Source organism: Lontra canadensis, unplaced genomic scaffold, assembly GCF_010015895.1.
Source record: "Lontra canadensis isolate GAN:19392208 unplaced genomic scaffold, GSC_riverotter_1.0 scaffold62, whole genome shotgun sequence".
NCBI classification, from domain to species: Eukaryota; Metazoa; Chordata; class Mammalia; order Carnivora; family Mustelidae; genus Lontra; species Lontra canadensis.
In genome coordinates this window covers 9,919,785-9,944,160 of record NW_022631056.1, presented here as the reverse complement: position 1 = coordinate 9,944,160, position 24,376 = coordinate 9,919,785, and the positions used below count along the sequence as shown (strand labels likewise).

Sequence of the window (24,376 nt, the reverse complement as noted above, 5' to 3'; positions counted from 1 at the left end):
AGAAATAGAAATTTCTAGTTGTTCCGAATGTAATAACTGTACAGGAAAATGTAAGTAAGTAAAAGAGTTTGGCCCCTTTTATATGGTATATATGGTAAAAATTCTGTCTAAAGTTACTACCTATAAATATAGCAAATACTGCATATCAGCTTTTTGATATAATTATGTTTTGTTCTTTGTTTGGAAAGTAGACTTCACTTAGGAAGACTTCTGTTGTGTCAACATGGCTAAAGCAATTTTAATAGTATTCCTGTAAAACTTTTTTTTAAGATACGAGGTGGAAAGCTCATGATTACTTACACCCGCAAAAGTGATGCTGGCAAATACGTTTGTGTTGGTACCAACATGGTTGGGGAACGTGAGAGTGAAGTAGCAGAGCTAACTGTTCTGGGTAAGTGAAATTTTATCCAATCCACTCACTGTAAAGTAGATCTCCTCTCATTTTTCAGTTTCTTTAGAGCAGGGAGAAAGAAGTCACTTTTTAGAAGGTAAATGGGTAAATTTACAGTCTGGGAGAGGAGACGAGGAATTAGTCAAGTAGCCCAAGCTAAAGTAGCCAGGACATGGGAAAAAAACTAGGAGAAAACTCAAAACCTAGGGAGGAGTTTCTAGAGGAAGGGAACCAGGTGAAATAATTTTCTAAATAATATTTGAAATCATAAATGTCTTTATGAACATCTCAAATGGTTTTTAGTCTGTTCATTTTTATTTGTTCTTGAGATAGCTTTTTCTCATTTTAGAGAGACCATCGTTTGTGAAGAGACCTAGTAATTTGGCCGTAACAGTAGATGACAGTGCAGAATTTAAATGTGAGGCCCGAGGTGACCCTGTGCCTACGGTACGATGGAGAAAAGACGATGGAGAACTGCCCAAATCCAGGTACAGACCAGAATATGATGATATGATTCATCTGCTCGGAATTTCTACTGTTCTCATTGGACCCCCACTTGTATACGTGTCGTTAGACTAGTCTATTCTAGACTTTTTGATCAGGGGCCAGATGCAATATTAGTGATAATTAGAATCAGGAGGAGGTTATCATGCTTTCCCTGAGAGTTTCACATAAGAATTGTGGATTCATGACCTTGGCTTGCCCAGGGAACACTTGTAGAATGTGATAGCCCTTCAACAGGTTTCTCTTCTGTCCAACTAGAGCACAATTAATAGCCATTTTTTTTTTATGGTAGTGGGTAGGAAAGGGAAGGGAGGTCTAACAGTAAAGATATAGGTATGACCCAATTAAAAAGCAGGCTTCTATTTCCTTAGCTACCAAATCACCAGGGAAGGGCAGGAGAAGTCAGAGTTTCTTGCTATCTGTCAAGACTTTAAATTGGTTAAGAGCAGAACTACACTTGCAGCCTCAGGGAACGAGACAGTGAAATGAAGCTTTCAAGTGTCGTCGTTGTCTTTCCATTCATTCAGCAAACATGTGTTGAGCCCTTGCTAGGTTTGGGGGTTACAGTGTCTTAAACATCATTTCTGCTCTCAAGGAGCTCCCAAAAGATTTGTGTGGATAGATACAGAATAACATGGCAAACCCTTTGTCACATAGATGGAGACCTAGGGGAGTAGGAAATCAGGAGAGAGTTCTCACAGGAAAGTGACACGTAAACAATGCCCTGAAAAATAAGTATAAATTTGCAAAGCAAGAAAGAAGAGAAGAGTATTCCAGGAAAAGAGACATTATAACATAGACACAAATCTGAGAAAGAATGTCACATGCTTTGAGTGGTGGGAAGTTTAGCATGGGTAGCTCAAAGGGCATGTAGCAAGAAGTTCTGTCAGATTGGAGATACTGGGGCCAAATGATCAGGGGCTTTGTACAACAGAGTGAGGAATTTTGAATCATATTGCGTGTATACCGATGAGTCAAAAGGAATTTGAATGAACGGCATTACTTTTTTTTTAAAAGATTTTATTTTTAGGGGCACCTGGGTGGCAGAGTCGGTTGAACATCTGACTCTTGGTTTCAGCTCAGGTTGTGATCTCAGGGTCATGAGATCGAACACCCTGTCAGGCTCCACACTCTGTGTGGAGTCTGCTTGAGACTCTCCCTCTCCTTCTACCTTAACCCCCGTGCACTCCTGCACTCATGCTGTCTCTGTCTAAAAAATAAATAATCTTTAAAAAAAGATTTTATTTTGGGGCGCCTGGGTGGCTCAGTGGGTTAAGGCATCTGCCTTTGGCTCAGGTCATGATCCCAGAGTCCTGGGATCGAGCCCTGCATCGGGCTGTCTACTCAGTAGGGAGCCTGCTTCCTCCTCTCTCTGCCTGCTTCTCTGCCTACTTGTGATATCTCTCTGTCAAATAAATAAATAAAATCTTTAAAAAAAAAAAAGATTTTATTTTTAAGTAATCTTTACAGCCAACGTGGGCCTCAGACTTAACAATCTTGAGATTGAGTCACATACTCTACACACCGAGCCAGCCAGATACCCACAACAGGATTACTTTTTAGAGAAAATAATCTTTTAGTGCCATGGATATTACATTAATGTGGGGTGAAGCTAACGGCAGAGTCACCATGGTTGTTTTTATCCAGAAAAGAGATGTGGTTTGCCTGAACTGGAGCAGGAAATAGGGATAGAGGTCCGTGGTGGACACAAATTTCTGAAACTAAGCCAATGAATTGGACGATTTGTTACATACAGAGAGCTGGGGAAGGAAGATACCAGGAGATTATATTAGGAGAAGTTGGTTCATACAGTGGAGAAAGAAAAGAAAGTTGTATTGAACCTAAGATATATTAGATACTTGTGTGATATGTTATCTATCAATCATTTGGGATTATGAATTTGGAGCTTCAGTGAAATAAGGGTTAGGAGTGTTTGCAGCTGGTCAGCAGATAACTGATAGTAGCTAATAAAACTCAGGGATATTATGTAGAGTAAGAAGAGGATTAAAGTGAAACTTCGAAAGAAACCCAACATTGAAGGGGACAGAAGATGAGGCAAGGCAAGTAAACTCTAGAATGAGAGCCTGGGTTCAGGTATCAATTCTGCCACTAACCTAGCTAAGAACCAAAGCCAGCTGACTTTCCTTTCTTATGTGTCTAGTTTCTCATCTGCAAAATGGAGATGAGCACAATAATTCCTATAATGTTTTAAGGTTTATTTATTTATTTGAGAGGGAGAGAGTGCACAAGTGGGAGGAGCAGAGGGAAAGGGAGAGAGAAACTCAAGCAGACTCTGCACTGAGCGCAGAGCCTGATGGATGGCTCAGTCTCATGACCCTGTGAGATCACAACCTAAGCCCAAACCAAGAGTTAGACACTCAACCGACTGTTCCACCCAGGTACCCCAATACTTCAGGTAGTTGTTGTAAGAATTTTGAAAGAGTAGACCTATAAAACAAAGTCCAGCATATAATAGGAATTTATTTAATGGTTACCATCTTTTGATTTTAGTATGAGGACAGTAGCTTGAGGAAATAAATGAGGAAGTGCCAACTTTACCCAAAAATATCCTTTTGGAAAACAGTTTAATTGTTTAGCCAACATAATTGGGAAAGTGGGCTCTTTCTTTCTGCGTGCTTACATAGAGGGACGCCACATTTCACCATTTGTTTTAAATTTTCTGAAGAGAATGTTGCACGTTATTGATTTGCTGCCTTAGATGTGTCATATTGCCAATGACAGGATTTTTTTTTTTTTTAAGTAGAAAGTCACTTAACTGCTCATTTGTTTGTTATATCACTAGATACGAAATCAGAGATGATCATACCCTGAAGATTCGGAAAGTGATGGCTGGTGACATGGGGTCATACACTTGTGTGGCAGAAAATATGGTTGGAAAAGCTGAAGTATCAGCTACTCTGACTGTCCAAGGTAGGGTTTCTGGTCATTTTATCAGAGGAAGGATGATGTGGATATTAGAAGAAAGTACGATTTATTCAAGTAGTTTATATTAAATGTAGGCTTCAAATAGTGCTATCAATATTGCATTGAAATATAATTTAGAGAAATTATCATTTTGCCTATGGGAGCTCTGTAAGTGTTTGTTACAGGAAATTGAATTAAGATGCTAAAATTACGGGGAGTTCTGTTTTGGTGAAGTAGAGGAGGAAAGTGTGCTCTAATCTCTGGGCCTTCAGACATAGAGCCCTTCTAATCTTTTAATTAAATGGCAGCTATTACCATGAGAGCTTTGTCTTTAAATGGCAACAAATCTACCAGTCCTTCAGACTGTGCACTTTCAAGGGTCTCTACAATTCAGAATACCAAAATAAGAAAATTCTATTTCCCTCTGAAATGTACGAGCCATCCACAGAGTGGGGATGTCTGCCATCTTTTTTTTTTATTATTATTATTATTATTCCTACAGTCCTGGGAAATAACAGATGTTCAGTAAATATTTGTTGAATGAGTTAACTGCATCTGCACTTTGCTAGTTCTGGTACAGATTATTTGATGTTATATGAGCCCAAATGGACGCCCCATTCCATGGCTACAAGTTTTTGAATGACAGACTCACGTCTTCAACTGACATGCCGAAATGGTTCTTTCACCATATGAAATGGTTCTTTGTATCCATAATCCGATGTTTTTCATTTTCATAATCCCTTTTCTCCTTTCTTCATGATGTCATACAGATTATTTCTCACTATGTTTCGTCTGAGAGCGCTCTCATTTCTTTTTTTTTTTTTTTTCAGTTTAGGGACAAATTCTTTATTGTGGAATTTGAGGGACAATGAACTTTAAAAAACCTTTGCTCGTGAAAAAACTCCCCTATTTTGACAAGTATATAGAGTAAACAGGGATTTGGGCCCTAAACCACTTAGCTTGTTTCTGGGTCTGACATTAGCAACACTTGGTGCTGTCATCTTTTCTGAACACTGTCTCCTCTAAGGCTATTAGGAAGAAAAAGGTGGCTTTTGAGGAGTGCTTCTGCTGTGGGCTTTCTATTAAAGAGCCTTGTGGGCTTTTTACAGTAAAAAACAAAAAAAAAGAAGAAGAAGAAGAATAAAGAATATTTTCTTTCTGTCTGTAAAGCCATTATGTCCCACTTTGGGGTTTTTAGCTCAATCTCATTAAAACAAAAGAAAAGAAAAGATCAAGAACAAACATTGACTTTCTAAGGCCTAGACTACTTCTCTTTAATCTAAGTTAGACCTGAACTCCATGTAAGACTAAAACTGTAAGAAAAGGAAAGCCCTTTACGTTTAGAGAAAGCACAGATTTAAGAGATGTCAAATCCCAGTTCAAAAGCCCTCCAGAGGGAGTAAAAGGAGCCCTCGATGAAGACAAGACATGAAAAGGTGTGTCTGTCTTTAGGCAGTTGTGACAGGGAGGCTGACTGTCTATCACATTAGTCCAAGATGTATGTTCCACTTTATGTTTTAAAGTCCTTTACCTTGGGAGTCTGATGCTTTTATTAATAATAGCCATTCCTCTGTATCTACAGTGGACATCGAAATAAAAATAGAATTTCTTCCTATAATTTTATTTATTTATAATTTTTTTCCTTCCTGCAATTTTAAACTAAGTCCAAAGCTAATTCAGCCTTAAATTTTCCATATGGAATTATTAATCCCTAAGCCTGGATTTCAATGGAAATTGGGTACAAATAATCAAATCTGCGAACTACCTAAGAATTGAGAATTTTTATTTCAGTTACATTGGGTTTTCTATAAACATATGAAAGACTTGTATATTGGTGAGAAGGTATTCTTTTATTCAAATACTAAAATTAAATTTGCATATTAATATCACTGTTAAAATATCTTCAACATTCTAGGATAGTATGCATAAAATGCCAAAGAAAGTAATGTGATTCCCAACTGCAGAAGATAACTAAGGAGAAAAAAAAAAGGAAACTTTACAAAAGATACTTGACAAGTCATACTTCTTTTCTTCATTTGAAATTGAATACAGAAAAATACTATTTACTACAAGGGAAACTAATTTGAAATGAATCCATTTGATAGCAGGAAACCATTACAATAAACTTTTTTTTTAAAAGAAACTTTTTAATCAGTACGAACTCAAAAATAATTTTATTTTCCATCACCCCTCATACAAGAAATACTTAATTTTGAGAGTTAATGTTGGGCAACAAAACTCTATGCTCCAGATAGAAGTTACTGGGAAAAAAAAAAAAAAAAAATTCTTCAATGAGAGTGCCCATTGGATTTTCATCCCCAGTACAGACATGATTAGTTTTAATATTTAAAAAATAAATTTGATTTGAGAATCACTTCTTTTTTTCCTTTCTTTTTTTTTTTTTATTGAAATCCCAGTTCTGCTTTCTTGGTAACTCTACCTGTACATTTTTCTTTCAATATTCCTTCTAAGGAGTTTCTTATTTTTTATACTTGTATAGTCTTCACAGTGCTCAGCATCATACTAGACATATAGTAGGCACATTTTTTTAATATTTGTTAGGATTTAAAATAGGAATATGGATTCCAACCTTCTGCTTGAGCGGTAAAAATACAGGGACATCCTAAGGGAAATTCAAGCAGCTTCTGATGGCTTTGATTCTGAATGCCAACAGTAGGTTCTGTGGAATCAAAGTTGGAGAGGTTTCCATCTTGTGATAGCTGCCCATTGGTCTGTGTTTGAAAGGGACTAGAGCCAAACCTAGACCTAGGCAGTGTCCTAAACTTATCTGAAGTTTGTTATCTGAATGTATCTGAACTTACATATCTATACTTATCTGAAACTTACTAAATAGACGAATTATCTAGGATGCCCCTGGAGAACCTGATTTAAGAATCTGGGTCTGAACACAGACATTTGTTCTTATGTTTTATTTTTGTTTTTGTTTTTAAAGAGCAAGCCCCATGCAGTGTCTGCCCTCAGTGTGGAGTCTGCTTAAGATTCTCTCTCTCTTTGCTTCTCCCCACTTGTTCTCTCTCTCTCTCTCCCTCTCAAATAAATAAATAACTAAATATTTTAAAAAATAAGGAAAGAAAGAAGCCCCAAACCCAATGTGGGGCTTGAACGCACAACCCCGAGATCAGTAGTTACATTCTTTACTGGCTGATTCAGCCAAGTGCCCCTTTATTTTTTATTTTAAACAAGCAAGTTCATGAATCCCTGGGATGAGGACTTACTTGAACTATAGAAAGAATAAAGGACTTTAAAATTTTTCTTGAGAGTGTGGGTATTATCGGAGCTGGAAGAAATGTATTACAAAGAATGGTAGAGCTAAGAGCGTAGACATTGGAGTCAAAATTTAGTTGGATGTTGTTTCTACTATTGATTAACTGTGAACTTAAAGAGGTGGTTTAAACTTTTTTTTTTCCAAAGATTTTATTTATTTATTTGACCAAGAGAGAGAAATCACAAGTAGGAGGAGAGGCAGACAGAGAGAGAGATTGAGAGGAGGAAGCAGGCTCCCCACTGAGCAGATGCAGGGCTCAATCCCAGGACCCTGGGATCATGACCTGAGCCGAAGGCAGAGGCTTTAACCCACTGAGCCACGCAGGTGCCCGGAGGTGGTTTAAACTTCTTAAACCTCAGTTGCCCCATGCGTAAAATGGGTGTAGTAATACCAACCTCGGAGTTTTTATAAGGATTAAATTAAATTTTATATATAGAAGACATTTAACATACTGTCTGTAACAGAGTAAATGTTTCATCATTAAGGAGCATTATATTCATATTAGTGTTATTGACAGCTGTTTTGCTTAATTTTAATAATTATTGGCTCTTTAGTAAGAAACATGGTACGGTATAGATAATTTTAGACAGTGTTGTTCTTTCTTTGCTATTGTAAATGAGACATGTGAGCTGCTAATATAGTCATGATAATTTATGATCCAAGAATGATTCAAAACTCTTCTCAAATATAAAGTTTTACATTTTCATTGTAAAAGAAACTACTTGCTTTTCCAGTAAGTGTTTTAGAGAGGGGTGTGTGTGTGTGTGTGTTGTCAAAGCTCTAGTGCTAGACTTATATTTTGCAAAGTAATTAGATATTGCCTTGAAGAGTGGCTGTTTTGCAATCATTTTGATTCTCAGCACCTCAGGTTACCTTTCCTTAAAATAGGGTATTTCCAGGTGATTCTTTCTAAGAATGGTAAGATGATCCATGAGCAGATATACTGTTTATTCTCCTTTACGACCACTCATAAGCTTCAATCAATCAGTCCAAGCCATGAGTAAAATATGAGGCCACACGCTGTCATTAGCAAGTAACTGTACCTCTAAAACCTATACCACATATAGATCTCATGTGACATTGGATGGATTACTTCTTGAGCAATCTATCACAAAAGCATTGGGTCAAATCAAAATATTATTTATAACACAGCAGATTTTATTTTGCTCTGAAAAGAGGCAAATTGCAATAAAGTTTGGGGATATTAAGAAGTTGTCAATTTAAAAATAGGTTGTATCCTGGGCTCCGTGAATACTTAGGTCATTCTTCAAAAAGAGTTAATAACCAGAGTCCTTTTAACTTGTGTGTCAGCTTTGGGGTATCATTGAAACTGAGTGAGACTCAAAGGCTCTGCAGTGCTTTGACCTATTGAAAAATAAGTAATGTCTATTACATGACCAATAAAAAATGGTGAAATAATGTTGTTTGGAATAATTACAGCAGAAAAGTCTTTCTTTCTTTCTTTTTTTTTAAAGATTTTATTTTATTTATTTGACAGAGAGAGAGAGATCACAAGTAGGCAGAGAGGCAGGCAGAGAGAGAAGGGGACGTAGGCTCCCGCTGAGCAGAGAGCCCGATATGGGACTCGATCCCGGGACCCTGAGATGCTGAGCCGAAGGCAGAAGCCTAACCCACTGAGCTACCCAGGAACCCCCAGAAAAGTCTTTCTGCTTGAACTCCCAATTAACCTGAAAATTTAGTTAATGTAACTTAGCATCCTGTTATTCTCTGGAATAATTTTTTTAAAAGATTGTATTTGTTATTTATTTGAGAGAAAGAGAGAGAAAGAGAGAGCATAGGGTATATGCAAGGGGTAGAGGGGGAGGGAGAGAAAAGCAGACTCTGCACTGGGTGTGGAGCCTGAGGTAGGGCTCGATCTTGTGACGCTGAGATCATGACCTGAGCTGAAACGAGGAGTTGGATGCTTAACCCACTGGGCCGTCTAGTTGCCCTTCTCTGAAACAATATAAGCTTTGTTACCTATAAATTTAAACCCTCAGTGTTACTGTGTTTATATTTAATGGGTAACAGCCCTTGTTTTCTCTCCATGTGTGTAACATCTACACATCTCCTCAAGATTTCTCTTTGTGAACCTCAAACGCACACACAAACTCAGGCCTCTTTTTAAAGTCATCTCGTCTCAGTTTTGATTGATTACGTTGTTATAATCACACTTCAGGGTTTCAATTTGGCAAGTGTTAGGATTGCTGGCTCTGTGTTGAGTAGGTATGAATTCTCTTCTGAACTGGTGTTTTATATTGTATGATGACCCCATCCTTTAAGGCACAAGATATATACTGTGTGGTATTTATAACCATTTTATAGGTTGTGACATACCTATAAAATAGAAAATCTAACCAGAAAAAATAGATGCAGAGAGGCTCCCTGCCAGGTTTTTCAACAGTGTACCATTAAAACTGCTAGAATTTATGCCTCTGCTTGGTGTTCTGAGAATGGTCACAGGTTTGTTTCATATTATTTTACTATCATAATCTCAACCTATGAGGCCTTTATTCCATGTTTGCCAGGTGGACCTTGCAGTTCTTCTTGGAATCACATGATGGCTAACTTCAGTTTTTTACTGGTTTTTATTTATCAACCAACTCATGGTTAATTTAAAAAGTGAAGGGTTTTTTGTTTTGGTTTGGTTGAAGGTCGCCTTTAGGAAAAGCTTGGTGGAGGCAGCTCCAAAGCACTACATGAAAAGTAAAGGAAGAAAAACAATTTTATTTACTATTGTATTAATAAGAAACCCTTTGAAATGAGTTATTATGCATTTACAATGACGGTCTTGTTGGTAGCTTTTTAGATCATGCCATTTCTGAGGAGCGCTAGCCAGGAGGAAAGATGGAGCAGGAGGCCATAGAGAATTTAGTTTAAACTCTGAATTTCTCCCATTCCCAACTCTATGCACTGCCTCTAAGAGATTGTATGATTCTTTGCTTCAGTGATCCTCCTTGCTTAAACAAGGCCAACTTGAGGGCATTATTAATCTTTCTACTCCCTTTGCAACTGTGCAGAGAGAGTGGCTATTATTACTATCACAATTTTATTTCCAAAGTGAATTTGTGACTCTGTCACCAGAATGATCATGTTCCCGTCACTGTGTCTGTCACAGGAAACCAGACTGAAAACACAACTTCCATACCCCAGCCATTCCCCGAGTCGTCACATTTTATCTTTGCGGAGCTGAACCATTAAGAAAACCTAATCCCACTTTTGTTTGTCTCTCTTACAATAGGAACTAAAAAGACATTTAGTCCTCTCGTTTCCCTCAGCCCTGAGTGCTGGGCCAGTCCAACACAGGAAACTGGGCATTTAGATCTTAGTTCACACCTCACTGCACTCCTCTCCAGGCCACTCACAGAGACCGGTTATTCTTTGAAGTTCAAGAAACAGTTGCTTTTCTGCCCTTTCAGCAACAGCTCTGTTAAAAGAAAAGGCAGATACCAAACATCTCTAAACCAGGTGATGCTCTGGTACCAGACAAGTGGGATGTCTGTGAAACCCCAGCCCTTTCCTGATAAGTGCTTGTCCATTTTTCTTCCTTTGATGTGAAATTACTGCACTCTCTCAATTTCATCACCTGTTTTATTTCATTTTTTATAAAATATGGTCTCATGAGTGATGTTGCTATCTCTTTAAATTTATTATATATATAATATATATAAATTTATATATTATACATAATATATGCTTATATATTATATAAATATATTAAAGTATATATTTATATAATAAATAAATATATATTACATATAAATTATATAATATATAATAAATTTATTATCTCTTTAAATTTATTCTAAAATATGGTCTTATGAATGATGTTGCTATCTCTTTAAATTTATGGTTGGCATACAATAAGAATTGTTCAAAGGAATCATCAAAAGGGTGTGGGTTCTCTTCTCTTCTGAAGAATTGTTACTTTGGTGCTTCCCATAAGTATTTGTGCCTACTATGCAGTAAAGGAACAGAGTGCTTCCTCATCAGGATTGATTAACCACTGACAGCTTCTGGAAGGCTGAGCCTTCAGGTCCGAGACTGACGTGAGACCAAGGAGACACAAAGGCAGAAAAAAAAAAAAAAAAAAAAAGACCTGCACTGTCTTGGCTGACTTAATTGCTGCTAATGGGATGTTTCCTAGAAAATCTCTCCTTGCTGCTAGCGAACCACATGCTTCCGACAAGCAGCTTTGCTGAAATATCTCGGGCGCTAGGGTTTATCATTGGCCCCTACCTACTGTCCCCATGAACTAGGAGTTGAAGAGCAGTTGTAACTTTCAGTGAGACAAGACGCAGCTGTCAGAGGCTTGTCGAAGCTTTTAGGTTTCTACAAACCCGGAGTGTGAATATTAATTCACAGGAAATAATAGTGATGCAGCTAACAGGGGAGCAGATGAGGAGGCGGACACTTTCCACATCAGTGGAAAGCAGGGCACCCGGCGGACACACACCAGTAGATAGCCTGGGCGATGGGGGTCATGCTTTACGCGTGCACTTCTCCCATGTCAGCTGTCACAAAATCCTCCTTATTTTTGCCTTTTAAATATTTCTTCACCCTCCCCCCACCTCTCTAACACTTGCCTCACAGCTTTCATTCAGGCTTTGGTCGTCTGTCAGTCTCTATCCAGTTTCCTTGCCTCCGTCTTGTCTGATAGAACCTGTTCTCCGTACAACAGGTTCATCTCCCTAAAACACAAATCTGAACATTTTACCCCATCTTTCTGGGGAAGGATCCAGAATACTTAATAGTCCACCTCCTGGCCACTCAGTCCCCTCTCGTGACTCCCTTTAGTGCTGTACCATTGTATTGTTTATATATATATATATATTTCCGGCTCATACCACCATGTCGCTTGCCTCTGGGTTTTTCTTTACGTTGGTCCCTTGGTCTGAAATGCCTGGTCCCCTACCTGCCCTGTCTCCTACCCGCTTATGATTCCTTCTGAGACTCAGCTCAGGTGAGCATCCTAAAGGGGCTTGGCACACTGTCTTCATCCAAGCGCAGGTTAGGGATTCCCCCACTCATGTCCCCCTTGGGTGCCATTTACTTGATATCTCCCCCACTTGACTCTGAGTCCTAAGAGTAAGACTTTGCTGGCTTTGCCTTCTCAGTCTTTGGGGCATCCTTGGCACTCAGGTAACATTTTCTGGGTGGATGAATCAAGGTCTGCCCTGACACATACCAGCTGTGGGGTCCTGGGCAAGTCACTCAACTTTGTCTGAGAGTCAGTGTTCTCATCTGTTGAAAAATAAATGCACATGCAATGTAAACATTGGTGAGCTGATAGGAAATAGAATAAGGTAAGTAACACAATATTTATATTCTCATAAAAGTGGTTTAAGGTTAGGTGCCTGAGTGGCTCAGTTGTTAAGCGTCTGCCTTTGGCTCAGGTCATGATCACAGAGTCCTGGGATCGAGCCCCACATCGGGATCCGTGCTCCACAGGAAGCCTGCTTTCTCTCCCGCCTCCCTTGCTTGTGTTCCCTCTCTTGCTGTGTCTCTCTCTGTGTCAAATAAATAAATAACATCTTAAAAAAAAAAGTGATTTAAGGATTTTGAAGTTTTTATGAGAGAGCAATTGTCCTTATGATTGTTTTTCTCATCAGCTCCTTCCAAAAGAATTAAAAATTCATCAGATTCTCAATAATATTTGTTTTATCCATAAAGATGTGAATTTTTTGGTAGCTAAGTAATGTAGTTCAGTCAGTTTTTCTTTTTTGTTCAAAGATAATTTTCTATAGCTCCTTAATATTGAAATCTATCTTTGAAAATTAGTCCTTAATATTTCTTTGGAAGGTCTTTTAGGGTGATCTCTTTTTTTTTTTTTTCCTGCTACTGTTAGGAAACATTCTACAGAGTAGAATTAATAGCACATTCTTTTCTGACAGACTCACTTGGATTTAAATGCTGAATGTTCAAGTTATTAAATCTTCATTTCTCAAGTTTTCTAATTAGTAAAATGGGAGTGAAATGTCTCCCTCACAGGCTTGCTGTGGGTATTAAGTGAGCTAATCAATAGGAAATGCTGGTTACACTGTGTAAGCATCAAAGAAATGCTCAACAATGGGTGCCTCGGTGGCTCAGTTGGTTGAACGTCTGCCTTCAGCTCAGGTCATGATCCTGGAGTCCTGGGATCGAGTCCCACATCGGGCTCCCTGCTCAGCAGGGGGTCTGCTTCTCCCTCTGATCTTCCCCCTCTCATGCTTGCTCTCATTCTCTTTCTCTCTTTCAAATAGATAAATAAAACCTTTTTAAAAATGTCCAATAAAAGTAGAAGGAATGGAGGTGATATGAAGAAGGAGGATGACTTCACTTTAGTGATGTATATTCCTATGTGTCAGAATCAAAAATTCGTGTAGCTTCAGTGCTCTTGACTGCCTATCATTAGCTCTATAAAAGGGTTAAGGTCTGAATCATGTGTACATCTCCTAAAATATTTTACATAGTCACATAATAAACACTTTTCAATAAACAATGAGATCAAGGCTTCTATAATGATGGTTAAAAATGATTAATTCTAGAGGATGTGTAGGTGGCTCAGTCAGTTGAGTGTCTGATTCATGATTTCGGTTCAGGTCATGATCTCATGGGTTGTGAGATCGGGTTCTGTGCTCACCCGGGAGTCTTCTTGGGATTCTCTCTCCCTCCCTTTCCCTCTGCCCCTCCCCACCTCTCTCTCTCTCTCTCTCTGTCTCTCTTTTCCTCCCTCCTTCCCTCTAAAATAAATAAATAAATCTTTAAAAATGTTAATTTTTATTCTAGTTGCTTTAGGCAACAAAAGACAAGTGAAGTATAATACAAAAAAATTCTGCATTTTGTTAAAAATACTTTTTGTTTGTATCAATTATGTATATTTGATAAGTATTTGAGACCCAAATAATTAGTTTGGCTTTTTCAATTAAACAGATCCATAATTAACAAGATACCCTTAGATCTTTAATGTTATTATCACTCCTGGTATGGTCAATTCTGCTGAATTTACTGATAGTATGGATAATATTGAAAACCTTCACTGTTCCTCCCAGAAATATAATCCATATATTGGAACAATTTAATTAACTAGATTTAAAAAATTAGATAGATGGTCTCCACTAAGAACTTCCATATGACTTAAAACTATAGTAGTCTTGACTATAGATCAGAAATCATAATCCATTAAAGGAGATGCCCCTTTGCACGCATCTGTGTGATTCACCATTGTCTGAGATGCAAAATAACAACTTTGAAGATAACCAAACCACATATTAATCTCACACAGTGTAACATACTGTGTCTATGTGACTTTTTTTTTTAATGGACCAGTAGATCATTGTTTCAGAATGCAAAATTAAAATGTAGGTAAAAGTAAAGGAATGTAGCTTTTTGTGGATTTTATTGGCAGTAGTAAGGGATAAAGTTTTATGAACTTGCATTTAAAAACAAACTCTGGGGGCAAAAGGCCCATTTTGTAAATTTGTGACTTCCTTAAATAGGTTTCACTATATTTAGCTTTCTGTCAGCATATGAGACCTTTGTGTTAAGAGTCATATGACTTTTTAGAGCTCCTATGATATCTCGGCATAAAAGAAGTAATGAGAGAAAAAACTGGGCCCTTCAGTCCTAAATTTCCCTTCTTTGATGTAGACTTCATTTAAATCATTTGTTGGCATAGTTTGCTTAAATTGCTGATTTAAGAAAAGCGGGCATTATAATAATACATTGTTTCTGACCATTAACGTGGTTATTTGAGTCAAAGCCAAAACTAAGAGTGTCAGGGGGCCTTTTTGCTGGTTCAAGTTAGGTTTACAATAATCCAGGATCCTGGTCAAGAACTGTGAGTTCATGAACATTTTGATGAAACACATACTATAAGACCCCCAAAGCTTTACTTGATGACTTTGAAAACCTTGCTATGTGGGCACCATGTTTGCCAGACTCTGACAAGGTATAGCAGATGGGTTCTTTGGTGAAAGATTCTTCATGGAAGTGGCAATAATCCTCGGGGGTCCAGTAAAACCAATGGTACTGTAGTAAATAGTACTTCAGGGCTTGGGGAATATTTTATGTGTGCATACACACACACGCACACATATATAAAGCACATACATCATTATATAACTTATATATAAAACACACGCACATCACAATGTTATTTTTATTTACATCTCCTGTGTATACGTATGGTCCCTTTTTTACTGCCGAAGTCCAAAATCTTACTTAAAATGTCTCCCTTCTAGGATGTGGCATGGTATTTTTGTGATTTGTTGTTGCTGTTGTTGGTGGTGGTGGTTTTGTGGTTTAAATAATGATTTAAAAAGCCTATGGAAGATTCGAGGTGCTGATGAGAAAAAGAGATTTGTGACGGTAAAATGCAATCCCAAGAAAGACAGTGTGTGAGTGGAGACTTTTAAAGAATCAGTGTTGCCAGCCGAGCTCTTTGTGAACAGGCTGGAAGTAAAAGGCCATCAGCCAAGAGGTTTAATGAAGTCCCACTACAGAATTTAACAAGAGAGTGATTTGTGAGAATGGCTCCTTCTCCTCGCTGTTCTGATTCGGTGGCGTAAATAAATTGCCGAGCTCTACTCCTGCTGGTTTTTTTATGCTGTTGGATTTGACTGAGACCCAGCAGCATTATGGCCTATGATTCCCTCCCCCATCCTTTTTTTTTTGTAGGAAGGATAAAGTAAAGAACTTGTGTTCTCATTGCCTTTCAGAAATAGCCTTTTTAACCCTAATGACTGTGGAAGATGTGACGTTCTCTTAAATTTCTTTCATTGACTCATGAAGGGTTTGGATTGCTTTCAGTTATTTCAAACAAACTGATGTAAAATCTTTCAACATTAACCTAAAGGCAAAGCAGTCCCCACAGCATGGCCTTCCTACGGAGAATTTGAAATACTCTCTTAATTTGTGTGCCAAGCGAGTGTTTGAGGAAATAAAGACAGCAGTCAGGTTCAAGAAATAATTGATATATAAGATGATTCTGTGACAAATCACGACCCGGCACCACACTGGTAAATAGCACATTGTGGGCCTTCCGTTATCTTCTGAGCTTTCCTGTGATTTATTCATCTACTTACCAGTTGGGGAGGTTGTCCCATCACCCTGTTATAGATATAAAACTTAGCAACTCTCTTTAGCAACCTACATTCTGCAATAATAGCATCAATTTGGAACCATGTAGTAGAGTTGTGTACAATCTATGCCGTCTGAATCGCTCACTCTGAGAACGAAATTTAGAGAAATCGTTTTTTGCTCTAGTCATTGAGGGGTAGTTCATTTTAAAACGTTAGATTCATTGCTCACAATCTCACGTAACTTTGAGACACGGAGTAACTATGATAGCGCATATGAGATCGTGCCCCATTTAATGTTAAGTAATTAATTGTAAGTCAGTTCACATGGATACATTCTCTTTTATCCAGAGCTGTTGGGACATAAAGGGATTGAGATAGTTCTTGTTTAAAAGAGAATAATCATAAAAAAGAATAATTGTAGGCCATTTGACACTAATGACACCTTTTTAAAAAATGATGAACACAGTGATAAATATATGAGATAATTGGAAATTTGACTTTTTATGCATTTGTATGTATCGATTTTTTATTTGTTATATATCAGCTATCTTAGAGGTATATACAGTATTAATTATGCTGAACAATATTCATTCGTGTAGATTCACAAATCATTTTAGCATATTCCAAACATCAGGGTTATCATTAGAATCATTACACTTCACAATTATGTGGCAGGTGGTGTCCTTTAAATCTTATTTCAATAATTTGAATATACAATAGGCTGCCTTTTGTTTTATTGTTTTTAACGATTCGCATAAACTGGAAGTTACTACTTTATAATATCACTCCCAGAGTTTGCAAAACTGATTAAAATACCATGAGCACTTTAATTTGCCTTTAAACTATTATTCTCAGGACTTGATAAATAATGTGCCAGTATAAACACACTTGTAGAAAATACTAAAATAGGTATAAGACAAAAAACAGCTGAATAATTGCTTTATAACAGATTTATGAGGGTAAGAAAAATCCATAAATGGTTGTTAAAGTGAGTTTTAGCTGTAGAACATTTATTTTGTGTGGTCGATGTTATTAGGAGAGAATTTAAAGCATTGCACAATTAAAACTGATAGATATGGCCATTTTACAAAGGTGCTTTTAAATTAACTTTGTGGATGGTGGAATAGCTATTTCAGTGTACTTTTAGGTCATTAGTAAAGAGATGAGGTGTCCACTTAGGTTTTTCCTTATGCTTTTTATTGCTCTAAAATGTATTATATTACTAAATATGTTGATAATAAGTAATTTTGGCCTGATTTAAGGTTCTTGGGAATAAATGTTTAATTTCGTAATTTCCCTGCCAGATTGAAGAGATTTTGAATGTTAAATATGGATGGGGACTTAGAAATCATTTACTTTAGCTCCATTTTACAGACAAGGAAACTGAGGTCAGAGATGTCATGATATCCTAGAGCAAACTGTGAACATGTACACTTGATTTTTGACTACATACATTTGACGTTTATGGCAGTGGTCCTAAAAGACTGCATCACGTCACTTTTCAGAGATAGAATTGGCTCTTTTGATGTTGTTTTACCATGAGAATATAAAATATAACATGATTTGTTTTGTCCTCAAAACGTTTTTATATGGTGAACCCCACTCACATATGAGAAGAGTAATTATATATCCATGTTAATTTAATATACTAATACATGAATTGTGAGTTTAAATAATTTTGAACTGGCTTAAAATTGACCTATGACATAGAAGTGTCAGGCATACAACATGATGATTTGATATTTGTACATACTGCCACGTGATCGCCATGAGAAGTCCAGTTAACATCCATCGCCATACGTAATGGCCTGTGTTTATTATTATTATTAATACATAGTAATTTTTTCTTGTAATGAAGACTTTTAAGATTTACTCTCTTAGCAGTTTTTACCTATGCAGTATTTTAAATGTTACTGCCATGCTGTGCATTATAGCCTTATGACTTACTTATCTTTTGGGAATTTGGACCTTTTGACCCTTTCCACCTTCTTCTCCCACTTCCCCTTGCCTCAGGCAATCACCAATCTATTTTCTATGTCTATGAGCTTGGTATTTTTTGTTGCATGTTTGTTTGTTTTAAATTCCACATATAAGTAAAATCCTAGAGTATTATTCTTACTCTCTCTGACTTACTGCACTGAGCATAATACCCTCAAGGTCTGTCTATGGTGTCTCACGTGGCAGGATAGTCTTCCTTTTTTATGGCTGAATAATACTCCATTGTAAATATACCACAATTCGGGGAGCCTGGGTGGCTCAGTGGGTTAAAGCCTCTGCCTTCGGCTCAGGTCATGATCCCAGGGTCCTGGGGTCGAGCCCCGCATGGGGCTCTCTGTTCAGCAGGGATCCTGCTTCCTCCTCTCTCTCTGCCTGCTTCTCTGCCTACTTGTGATCTCCATCTGTCAAATAAATAAAATCTTAAAAAAATAATAAATAAATATACCACAATTCATCTATTCATGTTGGTCCCTTAGGTTGTTTCCATATCGTTGACTGTTGTAAATAATGTTGCCAGTGAACAGGGGGTACATATATATTTTCAAAATAGTGTTTTTGTTTTCTTTGGGTAAATACCCAGAAGTGAATTTGCTGGATCATAGGGTAGTTCTACTTTGAATTTTTTGAGGAACCTACATATTGTTTGGCAAAGTGACTGCACAAATTTACATTCCCACCAGTGGTGCCCAGGGTTCCCTTTTCTTTACATCCTTGCCAACACTTGCTATTTTTTGGCTTTTTGATAATAGCCATTCTAATAGGATGACTTGATATCTCATTGTGATTAGGATTTGCATTTCCCTGATGATGAGTGACCTTGAGCCTCTTTTCAGGTGTCTCTTTGTCATCTGTAGGTCTTTTTTTGGAAATGTCTGTTTAGATCCTCTGCCCATTTTTTAATTTAGATTGGTTTTTTTTTTTTCATATTGAGTTGTGTAAAATCTTCACATATTTTATAGATTAATCCCTTCTCCAGTATATGATTTGCAAATATTCCCCTCCCTCCTTCAGTAGTTGCTTTTTCATTTTTTATTATTTCCTTTATAAATAATTTCTTATCGAGATTATTTTGGTTTAGGTCATGGGACCAAAACAGAACCAAAATTACATTAGAATAAGATTTATTAACTCTTTTAACACAGAAGTCATAACATGTAATAAAAAGAGGAAGGATTTTAAGAGCTGGGCAGACCTGAATTTCAATCCTCCATTTCTTACCTGATGTATGACCCTTAAAAAGTTATTTAATCTTAAAAAAAAGGAAAGCAATTTATTTAATCTTCACTTTCCTACCTTTGCAAAATGGCATATTGAACACTTTCCTACAGAGTTGCGAGAGAGTTTCTAGTATATGAACTGATGCATTGTCCGCTGACACTGATGGCTCTTTATTTAACTGAGATCTAGAAAGTTTATGTGATTTGTACAGGATAGAGCTGATTAGTTCTGGAGAGGATCTTGATCTGGTCAGTTGAGTACTCATATCTTTATTCCGTTATGTAACTCAACTTTAGACCCTTTGTGAAATATGCCATTTGAAGATAGGCTTCCAGATTTTCAAATGAACAAGTTTTTAAGCAATTTCTGTATACAAGACAGTATGCTGGACGCTGTAAAGGTTGCCCAGATAACTAATGCCTGGATCCTGCCCTCTTGGAGCTTGCCATAGCTGGCCAAGGAGAAGGATAGTCACAAATAACAGTATTAGCAGAAGGTAAAAAGTGGATTTGTAAAGGGAGGGCAGAAGTACTTTCAGATGTGCAATGGGAACATGATTGTCCTTTGTTTACTCTTTCAATAGATATTTGCACTGTCAGTAGTGTTCTCAATTTGGTAAATTCTAGAGAAAGAATGGCAAAGAAAATAATTAAATCCTTACCCTCGTGGAGCTTATAGGCTAGCTTGGGAGATAGACATTTATAGAATAATTATGTAAATGTGTAATTTTAAGCTATAAGAAGTGCTATGGGAGGAAGATGAAGGCTGCTATGAGAATATACGGCATTTGGGATAAGATTTAGTAACCGATTTAGAGGGAATTCCTTGGAGATCTGTTTTTTGAGCCGAGGGCTAAGGTAAGTAGGAATTAACTAGGTAAAGCATTGGGTGGGGTGTGGAGGGGGGAATCCCTTGGAAATAAACAGAGAACCAGAGGTAAGATGATGCGTGGTAAACTCAAGGACACAAAGAAGGCCTCTGGGGCTAAGTTACGAGTTGAAAGGGGACAGGTGATATGAGAAGACACTGAAGAGTGGTGGCCACGTAAGCCTGCTCTCTATTTGAAGAGCGATGGAGCCATATTGAAGGATTTTAAGCAAAAACATACTGCAATCAGATTAATTTTACTTTGGTCTTGTTTTTAAGCAAATATGACCACACTGTGAGATTGGATTGGAAAAAAAGCAAAGCAGTAGTTCCCCTGAGCACTGTTGGATACCTTGGGCCAGGGTGCTGGCAGTAGAGCTAGAAAGAGAGAAATGAAATGCACAAAGAGTTTGGAAATAAAAGCTATGGCGTTTGACAACAGATTGTACATCTCAAGAAAGAGGGAGATGAAAGCTCCACGTTTCTGGCTCTCTAAATTGATTTAGGGAATACTAACATCAAAATTATGATCCTGAGGTCCTACGTCAGGGGGCATACACGTGGTCATAGATCGCCAGGTCGCTGCATTTCAATTTCAGGCTCTTTAGTAGGCAAATAACCGAGTTGTACCATTTAATAACTGCTTTCAAAATGCGCATGTGCGCGGCTCAGTTGGTTCCGTGCCTGCCTTCAGCTCGGGTCATGATCTCAGGGTCCTGGGTTCTAGCCCCGCTTCGGGCTCCCTGCTGAGCCGGAGTCTGCTTCTCACTTTCCCTCTCCCTCTGCCCCTTCCCTGGTCATGCTCGTACTCTCTTTCATAAACAAATTAAAAATATTTTTAAAAAAGAAAAGTAGGACCTTTTTTAGAAGTGGAAGGAAAAGGGGGAAATATTAACTTTTTTTGAGTATCTATGATACATCAGACATTGTGCAAGTTACTTTGTGTCTATTTGTGCGAAAACAATTCTTCATTACTATTCTGTTAAATTATCAATTGAACAGCTAATCTATAGCAAGGTTTCTCAGTCCTGGCACTATTAACTTGTGGGGTTGGGTCATTCCTGGTTGCCAAGGGCTGTCTTATGCTTTGCAGGATGTTTACCAGCATCCCTGGCCTCTCTCCATGAGATCCCAGTGGCACCCACCCTTCAGCTCTGACAACCAGCCTTGTCTCCAGAATGAGTGATCCACAAGGAATGGGAAATACTTGAGTGGAGGGGAAAAGTTCATAGAATTTTATGTATCTATTAAATATATTCTAAAAATGTCCCTCTTCGTCACTCTATTTTTATGTCAGAAAAGTTGAAAGACATAATGACAGGCTTTTAAGTTTAACTCAGTCTTTTCCCCCAAAAGCAATCACACCTAGTATTAAAAAATCCTAAGTGTTTTTAATTGTTAGGGATATTGTCATTCATGAGGATTTATGCATGCAATTTCTCCAGCATAACAGTGAGTGGGTTCTGTCAGTTCAAAGATATCTAGCTTCACTACTTGAAAATTTGAGTGTTCCTTTGTCTTAATAAAAATGTATTTCTTCTCAAAAGAGTCTTGTAACTCACTCTTTTACTTCATTCACCTTCTTCTGGAATATGCTGTTTACCATCTGAGTCTGTCAGATTTATTAATTGAACCCTACTAGTCAATGAAAAAAATGGTATGAGAATGAAAAAGAATCACATCAATTTAAAGATTCATTTGAATATAGTTCCTAATAATGAAAACTAGTATCTGTGAATTAGGAGAATTCCATAGTCATGGTGATTTCATTTAGAGCACATTCAAGAAAGCTGTTGCTCTCTGATATTTATTAATAAGATTGGTTTTACCTTAGTGAAATTTGCTTAGCTATGAAATCTTTTATAGAGTTATTCTAGGAGTTTAGAATACTTAAGTTATTTTAGACTCACATACTGTGACAGTCTTGTGTCATTATATTTCAAAATAATTATATTGCTAACAATGAAGAATCTTAATATTTTATTTAACTTATAGGATAAACTTGAATATATTTGCCATTATTCTTCAAAAATTGAGATTTGTTGAGAAAATATCAAAATTTTAGTCATTGTGTTAATTATGCAAATATTTTCTTGGAATTTTCTTATATGTTCTTTATTTATCATATGAGCTATGTATCTAAAGGACTTCATCAAGTTAAAGTAATACTAATTGAAAAGAATATTTTTGAGGACATTTTCTAGTAGAGTATATGTTTGTATATACATAATCTGAAGGGAAAATACTGGGACTATTTCCCAGAGGGATATACCCATTATCCTGCTTTGCCTCTGAATTTCCATACTCTTAAAATCATAGCATATAAAGCACTTTAAGAGTCAACTACTCTGTTCCTTTACCAGACAGGGTTATAGCTCAACTGTTGTGGCCAAATGGAAATAAATCCCATTTTTAAAGACCTCTGGAGACATCACAGTTGACAACCATTCATGGTTCAGTGGCCTTTACTGTTAACTGCTTCTTCTCTGTACCTTCCCTGAGTCACTCATGCCGTTATTTAGGCCTATTATCTTCCTCTCTTCTGGCCTAAGTAGTTACCAAGATTGGCTGCTCCCAGTATTTATTACACCTAATCTGAAGACTTAAGTATCTGTACAGCTACCTTATTTACTCAGACCAAAAAAAACCCAAAAAACAAAAAAACAAAAAAAAACAAAAAAACCTTCTTTCTCTACCTTCTATATATTTTTTGACATTTATCATCTTTCTGACCTTATCTCCTGTGTATGACAAACAGATAAGAGAAAGCTTCCTTCTCTCTCTCCTTCGTTCCTTCCTCCCTCCCTCCCTTCCTTCCTTCCATTTTTGCTTCTCTTAGCTTCTCATTTATACCTAAAGATTATTATCTGAACAGTGTATATTCTTAGAAGATTTTAAAGTAATTAAACAGCTGGGGGAACTTTGATGTCACATTCAAAAGAGGAAGAAAGTCTCATTCTGAGTGTGTGAGTGTGTGTGTGAGAGTGAGTGTGTGTGTGTGAGAGAGAGAGAGAGTGAGGAAGGGAGAAAGGAGGAAGGGAGGGAGGGAGGAAAGGTGGGAGAAAGGGAAAGAGAAAGGCTAAATTATTCCATTTTAAATTTTTTTAATGAAAGTATTAGTCCAGTATGTAATATTTGTATGTCTCCAAATATTTTAAAGAAAGCTATCTTTTTTCTTTTTTTATGCTCAATCAGGAACTACAGTTTTATAATTATATAGTTTATATGTATTATATAAATGTATATATATATATATAGATAGATAGATAGATAGATATATAAATATTTAGACTTTGCAGAACTCCCCTCCTCCCCACCAAGATAATATGATCTAGGTGGAAGCGTTGTGGTTTTTATACAAACTCAGCTTTGTGTCAAATTCTCTAATCCCTCACTCCTTTCCAAACTTCCTCAAATGTAAAAAAAAATTAGAGATGTTACTGAGGATGGATTGTAACATGCATAATGTTGCCATGTTAAAAAAAAAATAGTGAGTTTTAACCTCTTAAAAATACATACTTACTTTCTGAGTTTATTTTACTTCCTACTTAACATATTTACTGTAATAGTAATTGTGTGGAAATATAATTTGTTCTTGCCTTTCAAAAAAGTATTATTCAGTTTACAATGATTTCAAGTGATGAAATGATGAAAATTGTCTCACCCTTAAAAAATGATCACTTTTTTTTTCCAAAAAGGTGAATTTTTTCAAGAGGTTTTAAGCCTACTGTCTTCTTATCTGTTAATTTCCATGTCTTTTTAAAACTATAGCTAATTATTTTTAAAAGATTTTTAATATCATAAGCAATTATTTTAGTAAGTTTTTATACATAGGTAGTATTTTTTTTTGTAATTTTATTTTATTTTTTTCAGTGTTCCAAATTTTATTGATTATGCACCACACCCAGTGCTCCATGTAATACGTGCCCTCCTTAATACCCACCACCAGGCTCACCCAAGCCCCCAACCCCCTCCCCTCCAAACCCCTCAGTTTGTTTCTCAGAGTCCACAGTCCCTCATGGTTTGTCTCCCCTTCCGATTTCCCCCAACTCACTTCTCCTCTCCAAGGTAGTAATTATTTTAATGGTAATGGTTTTAGGGTCAACATTTTATGACAGTTTAAAT

General features: G+C 37.0%; 1 protein-coding gene across 10 annotated transcripts in view; it reads left to right on the top strand.

The window, feature by feature from the left end:
* Positions 1–24,376, top strand: part of ROBO1 (roundabout guidance receptor 1) — a 1,159,067-nt gene that overhangs the window by 1,044,431 nt on the left and 90,260 nt on the right. For all 10 annotated transcript variants that reach the window (XM_032878064.1, XM_032878059.1, XM_032878058.1 and 7 more), the window contains 3 exons: positions 271–391; positions 741–879; positions 3,699–3,826. In XM_032878064.1, coding sequence (XP_032733955.1) covers positions 271–391; positions 741–879; positions 3,699–3,826 — 388 coding nt within the window. The remainder of the gene's footprint in view (positions 1–270; positions 392–740; positions 880–3,698; positions 3,827–24,376) is intronic.